The sequence below is a fragment of the Schistocerca piceifrons genome, chromosome X (assembly GCF_021461385.2).
Source record: "Schistocerca piceifrons isolate TAMUIC-IGC-003096 chromosome X, iqSchPice1.1, whole genome shotgun sequence".
In the NCBI taxonomy this organism is placed as follows: domain Eukaryota; kingdom Metazoa; phylum Arthropoda; class Insecta; order Orthoptera; family Acrididae; genus Schistocerca; species Schistocerca piceifrons.
The window spans coordinates 761,862,703-761,874,967 of NC_060149.1; the positions used below are offsets into that span (position 1 = coordinate 761,862,703).

Here is a 12,265-nt window from a genome sequence, read left to right on the forward strand (position 1 = left end):
ATATAACCAGAGAGTGGGTGTCAGCTACTGAATCCCAAATAGTATTCTTAACACTGGCGGCTGCCATTATCCCAATTAAGGTGTCTACCATGAGCTGAAACGCATGTTGGATACTACTGGTGTCATGATAGTAAGTTTACATGATGATTGCTATTATCCTGATCAGTACAACTACCATTACTTTTAATGTACGATTTTACTCAACAATTAAAAAAATAATGCCCTGTCAGTTGGTCTCAGCTACTGGATCTCAAAACTGTATTCTAATACCAAAAGCTTGTAGTGTATGTGGCATAACCTGACAGTGAGTGTCAGCTACTGGGTCTCAAATAGTATTCTAACAGCAGAAGTTGACACATGTGGCTATAACCCAACAGTGAGTATCAGCTATTGGATCTGGATCTTAAATAGTATCCCAAACACGAAACAACATTCAAAAAAATGGGTCCATTCATCAGCACTACTTTACAAAATTGTAACAAATTGCCCCATACATCTACGTTGTTGCACGAAAGTGCAAGATATCACAACTCTTACACAAAATTATCAAAAATAGCCACATACATCAACATTCTTGCACAAAACTGTAGTAGACAGCCCTTTTCATTGTCATTGTTACACAAACTGCTAAGAAATTGTTTCATACATTGTCATTTATGCTGATGTCATTTATACATATTCTTAGTTAGCAACATATGGTGCAATTTGTTACAATTTCATGTCACAATGATGACGTACGATACAATTTGTTAGTTTTGTGAAACACGAGGTGTATTGGGGCAATTTGTTATAATTTCGTGTACCATTGACAATGTATGGGGCAATTTGTACAATTACATTTTTGCCTAATCTATAACTGTCTGCCTACATAAGTGACTGGTCAGCATAAATGGTTGGCACACGGAGGACCTGGGTTCAAGTCCTCCATACTGCCAAGGATTTTTCCTTGGTGGAGGACTGGTATGGGATGTACTCAGCCTTGTGATTGCAACTGAGGAGCTACTTGACTGACTAGTAGTGGCTCCACTGTCCAGAAAATGTGCCAAAAGGCCAAGATAGCAGTGTGCTGATCACATGTCCCTCAATAACACATCTGCTTGACACTGCAATGCAGAGGATGACACGGTGGCCAGTGGATAGCCCTTTGGCATTCATGGCCTGGCCAGGGGGGGGGGGGGTCAAATGGGGGCTGAACTGCACAATAAACCTGGGTTTGGTGTGGGGCGGCAGTGGGGTGGGTGGTCTGCTGTGGTCTGTTGTGGGGTTGTGAACTGTTAGGGCTATGGCAGGACGAAGCCTCTCCATCGTTTCCTGACTGCCAACTCTGGCAGCACAGGCTGGAGTGCAACTATACTGTAAGATAGAAGCAGTAATTTGAATGGGGTGAGGGAAGGGGAAGTGCTAGCAGTGTATAGGTTAGGGAAGAAAGGAGTGTCATCTTGCGAGGTGTGCAGGTACTAGAACGCTATCAGGCACAGCGTCAGGAGGTTGTGGAGCAGGGAATTGGGGAAAATGGAATGAAAAAGGAGAGGAGCAGAGAAAGATGGGCAGGTGCATTAGCAGAGGATGACAAAGAAAGAGTGTAGGCGATGAGAATGGGGAGGAGGTAATAGGACAGAGAGGGTGGGAAATGTTGGGTGGAGGGTGTGGGGACAGTATGTTACCATAGGTTGAGTCCGGGATAATTACAGGATCACAGAATGTGTTGCAAGGGTAACTCCAATCTGTGCAGTTGAGAAAAGCTGGTGGTGGATGGCTTGGTTGGTGAAGCAGCCATTGAAATCAGGCATGTTGTGTTCAGCTGCATGTTGTGCCACAGGGTGGTCTACTTTCCTCTTGGCTATAGTTTGGTAGTGGCCATTCATCCAGGTGGACAGCTGGTAGGTAATCTTCATGTAGATTGTTCTTATTCCTATGACATTTAACTGGTGAATAAATAATGCTGAAACTTGTAGTGCAATGAAAGATAGATAGCTCCATGTCATGCATTTAAAAAATGTATTAGTCATTTACAATAAAATTCAGGTACAATGTGAGATATACAATCACAGCACATAACGATGCGTAAATACACGGATTTCCTAACCATATACAAATTACAGGGGTCACAATAAACTGCCAGCACATACAAAAATAAGAACTTGGAAAAAATATATATAAACCAGGCCAAAGATATAGCTTGTTAGCCACACTTTAAAGTTCTCTGTAGAACATTGTGTGTGAATTCCCAGTTATAATTTAGTTATCAGAGGAAGACTAAATTATTTTTGGATGTATCTACTTTTGCATGGATGGGTACACATACAGCAACCTAGAGCACTTAATACATTACATTACATTACATTACCTGAAATGTCAGCAGCTGTTTCCAAAGTGGTAGCTTCAATGTGAGCAATGTTTGACATTCAAGTAAATCAGTTTCCAGAGGATTAGATCAGATGAGGGGAGGAAGGCGGGAAGTATTTGCTTGATTCTGTGAGGAATGTAATGAAAAAGGACATTAGTGGATCATTCTATGTAAACAACACAAAGCAATCCTTTCAAGTTAAACATCTCTGATTTCTGCCACATTTTCTATGTTCAATCATCTCGGTAAGAGATGAACAGCTACCGATCTCTGCCATACACTGTCAGATGGCTTGCGGAGTATGGATGTAGATGTAGATGTATATGAGAACCCTGTGGAAATTACAGGCCTGCAAACTGAAACCAAAATTTACTAGACTTGTGATTCTAATCTATATAGAGCAATGGATTTACCACCAGAAAATTAATTTAGTAGGCCCTTGCATTAATATGCAGTATGACTTCACATCCTCCAATTAATCTTTTCCCTTCCTATCCCAGACTGTCACCAGCCAGCAGTCAAGGTGACCCTGGGTGTAGAGGAACCTTTCTTAACTTAAATGTGTTGTCTCCTAGAGACTTCCATAGAATAACATGAAAGTGTGTATATGTGCCACTTCCATTTTCATTTATCAGTGCAATATAATGAAACTGTCAGGTTTCTTTCCATACGGAAGGAGGTGCGCTTAGTAACTGTACTATTTTCAAGTAGTAAAGGGTACCCCTTACTACTTGACATTGAAACTAAATAACTCAAAATACACCACACACAGAATATATAAATATACTTTTCTAAGGATTGGATAGGAAATTTACGTTTGTATTATAGATTTTAATTAAAATTGTACCAACCATCACCACCTCACACATTATCATTGGCACTTTCGTCAGTGAAATTAATTTCATAATTACGTTCTTGAATGCGCAATGACAGAACAAGCAGTGGCAATGGCCAACCTAAAGAAGTTTTTTTTTTGTTTTGTTTATGCCTTCTGGCTGGATCAACGGAAGCGTCCGATTCCACCCGTCTGCTTTGACCCGTGACGTAATGGTATTGTGGTGTGTGACGTCACGACGATGTGGAGTTTTTGAGTTGGTTGTGTTTCTAGGTGCCATGTTGTTATATTTGCTGGTGCCCTCTGCTGGTAAAAATAGACGTGCTGAGTTTAACGGGTAACATTGTGTTCATTTGGGTTGTCATCGTGCTAAAGTAGTTTTGAGTTTCTGTAGTTAGTGCGATAACGTGGGTTGTGAAGTATTTTCAGTGAATTATTTAGGCGAATAGCCTAGGAAGAAATTGACTCCTTGCGAGAAAACGTAAAAACTGAAAATTGTGACCGGAGTGTTGCGGCATTTTTTGTAACACAACTAGAAAAAAAAGGAAGACCTTAAAGAATATGGTACCATTGTCTAGGTGAAAGATACGTATGCATGAGACAATACAAATTTAGGCTGAAGTTCTGTAGAAGCCAAATTATTTTATTGTTGCCAGTGCCACATAAGCTTTCTGTGTATGTGATTCACACACACTTTTAACTTTTGCTGCAGAGTTTTAAAGGTGGAAAGAGAATGTAGCAACGCATCAGGAACATTCGTTATGGTCATACAGTGCAGTATTTGTTTCATGCAGTCCCGCACTGCTAGTATGTTCTTACATCCATGTCTCAATTATTAAAGCACGATAAGATGGGTTGGAATGACACTGACGAAATTGCATACAAATAGTGTTTAACAACAGAGATCAAGGTACTGCGGTGTTTGCTACGACTTTAAACAGCTTCTACAACACTAATTTATCACCCAGCAGGAGCTGGAAATCTTTCGGATACTAAAGACGAACGCAAAGTAAAATGATCTCGCGTTCGTAATACGCAGGTATCACAACAGTTCACAGGGAAAAATTCACCCATTACAAATGCAAATACTAATTAAGTCTGTCATACATGGAAATATCCGACTTATTTCATTACACATTTCTACATGATCCCACTCTTTTGTTCTTTAATTTTGGTGAGATGATAACAAATAAATAGGCAAAACGATTTTGGCTTATTTATGCAAAGCCTTGACTTATCCGCGTTATTACCGACAGACGTTCCTTTACACAATTAATTATACTAAACGAGTTGATGGAAAATTGCGCTCATTGCAATTAACAAATATCAGATTTTTAAGCTACACAGAAAAAACACCATGAAACGCGAAAGATAATATGGATAACAATTTCATTTTGGTTTTTTATGAAAATGTTTTCAATTAACAATTCAGTATTGATATTTTTATTTCTTTAATAATGCGCTATTTCGCTAGTGGCATCTGGAAAAATGAAATTCGTACTAATTACTGAATATTTTCGTATTTCTTATTTTTATGACTGACATATCTCCCCTTCTAACATCCTTGATTACGTCTTTGACAGCAGAATACTTCTTTGAACGCTATGCAGAGGAAAACAAAGACGCGTTAATATTTGAGTTTTGGCGGCAGTAGTGTGTTGTTCGCGCATCGTGTACGGTTTGTTGTCGTCGAAGACTAGCAAAATGGCTGGTGTTTTTGGCATTCATGTGGGTAATTCTTCAGCCTGCTTGGCGTATTGTAAGGTTGGTAATGTTTTTCATATTTGTTGTTCACTGAGAACTTCTAATGTGCCAGAAGTGAAGTCATGAACGATTATTCTTCTAGCTCGAATGTATTCGTGAGAAACGTTCTAATAAGATCATATCAATGTAACTTTGACATTATTTTACGTTTTGTTTCTCAGGATGGGAAAGTTGATATTATAGCCGACGACAGTGGCAACAGAATAATGCCTGCAATAGTCGCGTTTGTAGACGGTGAAGAGGTAAGGAAATTTTGTACTTAGCAGCAGTTTATTTGAATAGTGCCCTCTAAGCTGAAATTGCCTGTTACTTCTTAATTTAGTTGGTTTACCACTGTTCCGCAATTCCGCTTCGTGATCAAAATTTAAGAGATCGAATGTGTTTCAGACTGTTGGACTCCCAGCGAAGGCAGCTCTTATTAGAAATGCCACATGTACAATCGTTCGCAATAAGAAACTCTTAAATGACAGTATTCCTGACGACGAACTTGAGCATCATATCGAGTCAGTGAAATGTAAAATAGTGACTGAAGGAGGCCTGAAATATGAAATCCGAGATGAAGACAAGATTGCTGTGTATACCCCAGAAGGAGCCATGACGTGCATTTACAAAAAGCTGTTTGGTATGTAGAAATGTTTTTATGCGTATCGCCCCGATCTCATATTCCTACGAGTAGCTAGTATGGTTCATTCCGTGTAATCTCACAGGGGGTGAAAATGTGGCTATTTCAGAATTTAGTCATATTTGGAACATGGATGCCCACATGTCTCAGTAGTAAAACTGCCAAATAGCACTGTTCTAACTCTTACCATTTTTGATAAAATCAGGTTTGAAGATTCATGGGTGGGTACCCAGTCATTAGTCAGGAACCGGTTTCCGTATTCTCAGACACTTGCTATTCAGTAATGAGGTGACCTACAGACATAAAGTATTTTAGTCATGTACTGTGTGAGTCATTAAGTTGATATATTGCATAAAAAGTAGAATACATCTCTGTTTTTTATGAATAACATTGAGAATTGCTCTTTCTCCGTGATGTGCTTTACATGTGTGATTTTTTACAAATTATAACTTCACAGAGGGAAAAAATGCAGACTTCATCGTACGCACTATAACTCTTTAGTGCTAGCATTAAGTATAAATAACAATGACAAGCTTTTGGCATTGAAATTAGTAGTTCTTACCTTCACTTAAAGATGACTCCATCACAAAAAAGGGCCAATTTGACAAATTTCAAAGTCCTGTGAGGTACATAGACAATTGAATCACAATATGATTTTTTGCTGAAATGTTTATATATCTGTCAGCAATCTTATCTGCAAAGAATACAGGGCATTAATAATAAAAACGTGTATTCCTTGAAAAATTGACCTGTAGGTCAGAACTGTAAACAATTTAGAGCTGAAAACAGTTATGAATCATTTTTCTCAGTGGGTATGTTGTATTTCTCTGTGAAGTGTCTTTCCTGTGTAAAGAATTAAGGGACAATGTGGGTGCACAAATGAGGTGATACATTCATATTCTGTCACTGCAACTTAAAAAGACAAGTTAAATGAAACATAAGAAATGGTGTAAGCAGTAATGAGACACAGTAATAACTTTAAATATGTACTTATATGTACAGATACAAAAATTTTACAAAGAACATTTTGATAAACAAATTCAAATATAAAGAAGGAAACTAACTTTAAAACCCTTCCACTTTGCATATAACTGTTTTCCTCGACATCTTGATGCAGAAGCAAAATGAGTTCACTTAAATGTGAGAGATATTATTTTTTTCCGAAGCACTTGTTGTCATGTTTATACAACTCCTCACTGTGTCTTTGTAATGATGGGAATCTGCCTGACGTGTAGTAGCATTGGAGAAGGGGACCCAAACAGCATCATTCCAAGCTAGCCATGAAGGGAATTGTAAATCAGCAGTAGGCATGCAGTTAATCTCAACATCTTTAAACTCATGTGATGCCTGGGAAATGGGTCCTGTGTGCCAGATTTTGTTGTATTTGAAAGCCACGTTCTGCCTGACTTGCAACCTTTTCTGCAAACCATTTCATGAGCTCCCATTGCGACACTGCTCCTTTTTTATATGTTGGAAGTCTCTTTATTATAAAGGTGTTAATTGCAGTGAGTAGTAATGTGTGGTGCAATCACATTACTGGAAATGTCATTGCTATACTGTACCTGTGTTCTGAGAAACCTTAATGTTACTTGATCTGTGAAGAAGCAGAGCATATTAGCACCCTGTATTGTCTGGAGTGCCCTGTGAACAATGCAACCAATTTTCCGATATAAGGAGCTCCTAACTCAGAAATGTAGAATTCAGCTCGTAATGGACAGTTTCAAGTTTTTATCTGCTCCACCTTTATTGAGTATTGTCAGAGTAACTTCTACTGTTGGTGTCCTAGAGCACATCGGACTTGGAGAAAGAACAATTAAAGAGATGCATGGTTTAATTGCTGCTCCAGAATGCAGGAGTGGTCAAAAGATGTTACCTGGAATTGTCAGAGAAGAAGTCGTTATATCTTACAAAAATGATAATATTTCAAGACTTTGTGCAAGGAAGTAAAGACTCCTTCCACAATGGTTCATAACAAGAAGATTCACATAAAATTGCATGAAGGTTTCTTGAAATACAGGTACAGCACAGTGACAGTTTCAGAAACCCAACTGAAACAAGCATTTCTAGTCATTGCTACTATCACCTTTCTAATGAAGAGACTTCCAATGAATGCAAATGGGAGCACTGTTGCTATGGAAACTCGTGAAAATGCTTTTTGGGAACGATTGCAAGTTGAGCAGAATGTGGCTTTCAAATTCCACAAAATCTGGTACACAAGACACATTTTCCACCAATCACGTGAATTTAAAGATGTTGAGATTAACTATATGCCCCCTACAGATTCACAATTCCTTTCATGGTCCAGTTGGAATGATGCTGTTTGGCTACCCTTTGCCATTGTGACGTCTAAGGCAGATGTCCTATCATTACAAAGACATGGTGCACAGTTTTATAAACATGACAATAAGTGCTTTGGAGAAAAATCATATCTCTTACCTTTAAGTGAACTCATTTCATTTCTGCATCAAGATATCAAGGAAAACAGTTATATGCAAGGTGTGTGTGTTTTAAAAATGCAGTTTCCATCTTTGTATTTGATTTTTTTTTATTTTTTTATGAAATTTTTCTTTGTGGAGGTTTTATATCAGCATATACTGGTATATATTCAAAGTTCTTAACGTCTCTCATTATTGCTTGCTGCTTTTCTTACTTTTCGCTGAAGTTTGTTTTTCATTTACAGTAAAACAGAATAGAAATATATCGCCTCATTTGTGCACTAAAGTTATCTATTGTAATTCTTTACACTGAAAAGACAACTAACAGTGAAATAATAATAAAAAATCCGGTGGAGGCCCGGGAAAAGAATAGGCCTTCGGTATGTTCTGCCAGTCGTAAAAGGTGACGAAAAAGAACAAACCACTAATAGGGCTAATCCCCCTTTTAGTGTGATTAGTTGGTTCAGGACAGAACGAAAGAAGCCTCGGACAAGTGCCGTCATGGTCGGGGATGACACTTGAACCCTATGCCCGCCCACAATGGTAACGACACTGCTAGCCAACTGGAAAATGATTCAAATCCAAATAGAGGTGTTTTGCAGGATATGCTTCCTGCAACCACCCTAGAAGGAAAACAAAAACAGAGGATGAGATGGTCAGATGAAGTTAATTGACACCTCATGCTCTGTTATTACCAAGCAACAAACCTAGGAACCAACACAACTGGATACTGATCACAAGTATACACAACATTTATAATCAGATACCCAGAATTAAAATTTTTAACAGATCAACGACTAGCTGATCAGATCCGTGTAATAATAAAAAATAACAGGATACCCCAGTCAGAATTAGAAAACATCAAACAACAAGTACAACAAATATTGGAACAAAATAATGTGCAATCAGAAGAAGAAGAAGAAGAAAATACAGTAATGGACTCAAACATCCCAGAGCAAACAAACAAAGGACAACACGCATCAATTAAACAATCAGAGGAAAACTAAATCTTAAGACAGCCACCAGAACAAGCACAAATAGAACACGAAGTGACACACATGTTAGATATAGAAGAAAAAATTCAGCTGACATATATAGAATACAAAGACACAAATACAGACATTAGACCATTCTTGCATAGACCACCAAATAACCCACAAGTCGAAACAACAATAAAAACTATCAACACAATCATACACAACAAAATAAATGAAAACACAACTATGGAAGAGTTACAACTACTGGTTTATATAGGAGCACTCACTACACTAAATATACACACTAGGCAGAGATCAGAACCAACCAACACACAGAAGAAACCCACAAAACCAGCATGGCAACACAGGCTACAGATCAGAATAGAAAAACTGAGAAAAGACATCGGACAGCTAACACAATTTATAACAAATGAAATGCCAGAAAAAAAAACGAAAAAGGTTAGGTAAAATCTCACAACAAGAAGCGATAGAGCAATTAGATGAAAAGAAGCAGAAATTACAAGCATTGGCCAAACGACTTAGAAGATACAAAAAAAGTGAAAATAGAAGGAAACAAAACCAAACATTCAACACAAACCAAAAGAGATTTCACCAAACAATAGATAACACACACATTAAAATAGACAATCCACCAAACATAACAGACATGGAACACTTCTGGAGCAACATACGGTCAAACCCGGTACAACATAACAGGCATGCACGGTGGATACAAGCAGAAACAGACACATACAAGATGATACCACAAATGCCTGAAGTGATAATTTTGCAACATGAAGTCACCCAAGCAATTAATTCTACCCACAATTGGAAAGCCCCTGGAAAAGATAAAATAGCAAATTTCTGGCTAAAGAAGTTCACCTCAACACATTCACATCTAACTAAATTATTTAACAGTTATATTGCAGACCCATACACATTCCCTGATACACTTGCACATGGAATAACTTATCTGAAACCTAAAGATCAAGCAGACACAGCAAACCCAGGTAAATATCGCCCCATAACATGCCTACCAACAATATACAAAATATTAATTTCAGTCATTACACAGAAATTAATGACACATACAACACAGAACAAAATTATAAATGAAGAACAAAAAGGCTGTTGCAAAGGAGCACGAGGATGTAAAGAGCAACTGATAATAGATGCAGAGGTGACATATCAAGCTAAAACTAAACAAAGGTCGCTACACTCCGCATACATTGATTACCAAAAAGCTTTTGATAGTGTACCACATTCATGGTTACTACAAATATTGGAAATATACAAAGTAGATCCTAAATTGATACAGTTTCTAAACATAGTAATGAAAAATTGGAAAACCACACTTAATATCCAAATATCACATCGCAGCCAATACAGATTAAGCGTGGAATATACCAAGGAGACTCATTAAGTCCTTTCTGGTTCTGCCTTGCTCTGAACCCACTATCCAACATGCTAAATAATACAAATTATGGATACAATATTACTGGAACATACCCACACAAAATCACACATTTGCTATACATGGATGATCTAAAACTACTGGCAGCAACAAATCAACAACTCAACCAATTACTAAAGATAACAGAAGTATTCAGCAATGATATAAATATGGCTTTTGGAACAGACAAATGTAAGAAAAATAGCATAGTCAAGGGAAAACGCACTAAACAAGAAGATTACATATTGGATAACCACAGCAACTGCATAGAAGCGATGGGAAAAACAGATGCCTATAAATATCTAGGATACAGACAAAAAATAGGAATAGATAATACAAATATTAAAGAAGAACTAAAAGAAAATTATAGTCAAAGACTAACAAAAATACTGAAAAAAATTTGACAGCAAGAAACAAGACAAAAGCTATAAATACTTATGCTATACCAGTATTGACCTACTCATTTGGAGTAGTGAAATTGAGTAATACAGACTTAGAAGCACTCAATACACTTACACGATCACAATGCCACAAATATAGAATACATCACATACATTCAGCAACTGAAAGATTCACATTAAGCAGAAAGGAAGGAGGAAGGGGATTTATCGATATAAAAAACCTACATTATGGACAGGTAGACAATTTAAGGAAATTCTTTATAGAACAAGCAGAAACTAGCAAAATACACAAAGCGATCACTCATATAAATACATCGGCTACACCACTGCAATTTCATAACCACTTCTACAACCCTTTAGATCACATAACATCAACAGATACAAGGAAAGTAAATTGGAAACACTACATGGCAAGCACCCGTATCATCTGACACAGCCACACATCGATCAAGACACATCCAACACATGGCTAAGAAAAGGCAATATATACAGTGAGACGGAAGGATTCATGATTGCAATACAGGATCAAACAATAAACACCAGATATTACAGCAAGCATATTATTAAAGATCCCAATACCACAACAAATAAATGCAGATTTTGCAAACAACAAATAGAAACAGTAGATCACATCACAAGCGGATGTAAAATACTAGCAAATACAGATTACCCCAGAAGACATGACAATGTAGCAAAAATAATACATCAACAGCTTGCCTTACAACATAAACTTATAAAACAACACGTTCCCACATACAAGTATGCACCCCCCCAGGGGGTCCACAACTCTTTTGTGGATACGTGCGTGGCGAGCACGGGGCCCCGAGCCATTGCAGCCTTCTTTCTCTCCCGGTCTGCATTTCCTTTCCCTTCCCCTCCATACCCCTTTCCCCTCGCCCTCTCCTCTCCCTCTATTGGTGTCCTTGCTTATGTTGGCCCCCGCTATCCTCCTGGTTCTGTTGGTTTTGTACTCTGGCTTTGTTGCGTAATCATCTCCTCCTTTTGGCATTCCTTGGTCCCCCTCTGGGGTTTGACCTCCATTCCAAAATTTCTCTTCCGTAGTGTGAGCCATTTGGGGAAGAGCACCTTACCTAGTGTCTCCGACGTGTGCCCTCCTAGTACATTCCACCTTTTCTTTTACGTCGTTGTCTGATGCTAGGGTGCATAGCCAGCACGGTAGCCAGCCCGTGTGGTGGGGTCGCTATGTACCCTTTTGGTTGAGCCCCCTGAACACACAGGGATCACACTTCTGATACCTGAGCTGTGACCTCCTCATGCATGCCTTGGAGTGGTTGCTCGTCCTCCTGGAGCATCGGAACTCCCGGCAATGGCCGCCGTGCCAGACGGCCCTTGCTGTGGCTGGGTGGCGCCCGTGAGGAGAGCCCCTGATCGGAGTGGGTGGTATCAGGGCGGACGCTATGCAGATGAAAC

At 38.5% G+C, this 12,265-nt stretch overlaps 1 protein-coding gene across 2 annotated transcripts in view; it reads left to right on the plus strand.

Annotated features, from left to right (window-relative positions):
* The first annotated feature begins 4,759 nt into the window (after nucleotides 1-4,759).
* Nucleotides 4,760-12,265, plus strand: part of LOC124721928 (heat shock 70 kDa protein 14-like) — a 146,639-nt gene continuing 139,133 nt past the window's right edge. For both annotated transcript variants that reach the window (XM_047247084.1, XM_047247085.1), the window contains exons 1-3: nucleotides 4,760-4,946; nucleotides 5,108-5,188; nucleotides 5,334-5,568. In XM_047247084.1, coding sequence (XP_047103040.1) covers nucleotides 4,887-4,946; nucleotides 5,108-5,188; nucleotides 5,334-5,568 — 376 coding nt within the window. In that variant the 5' untranslated portion in view covers nucleotides 4,760-4,886. The remainder of the gene's footprint in view (nucleotides 4,947-5,107; nucleotides 5,189-5,333; nucleotides 5,569-12,265) is intronic.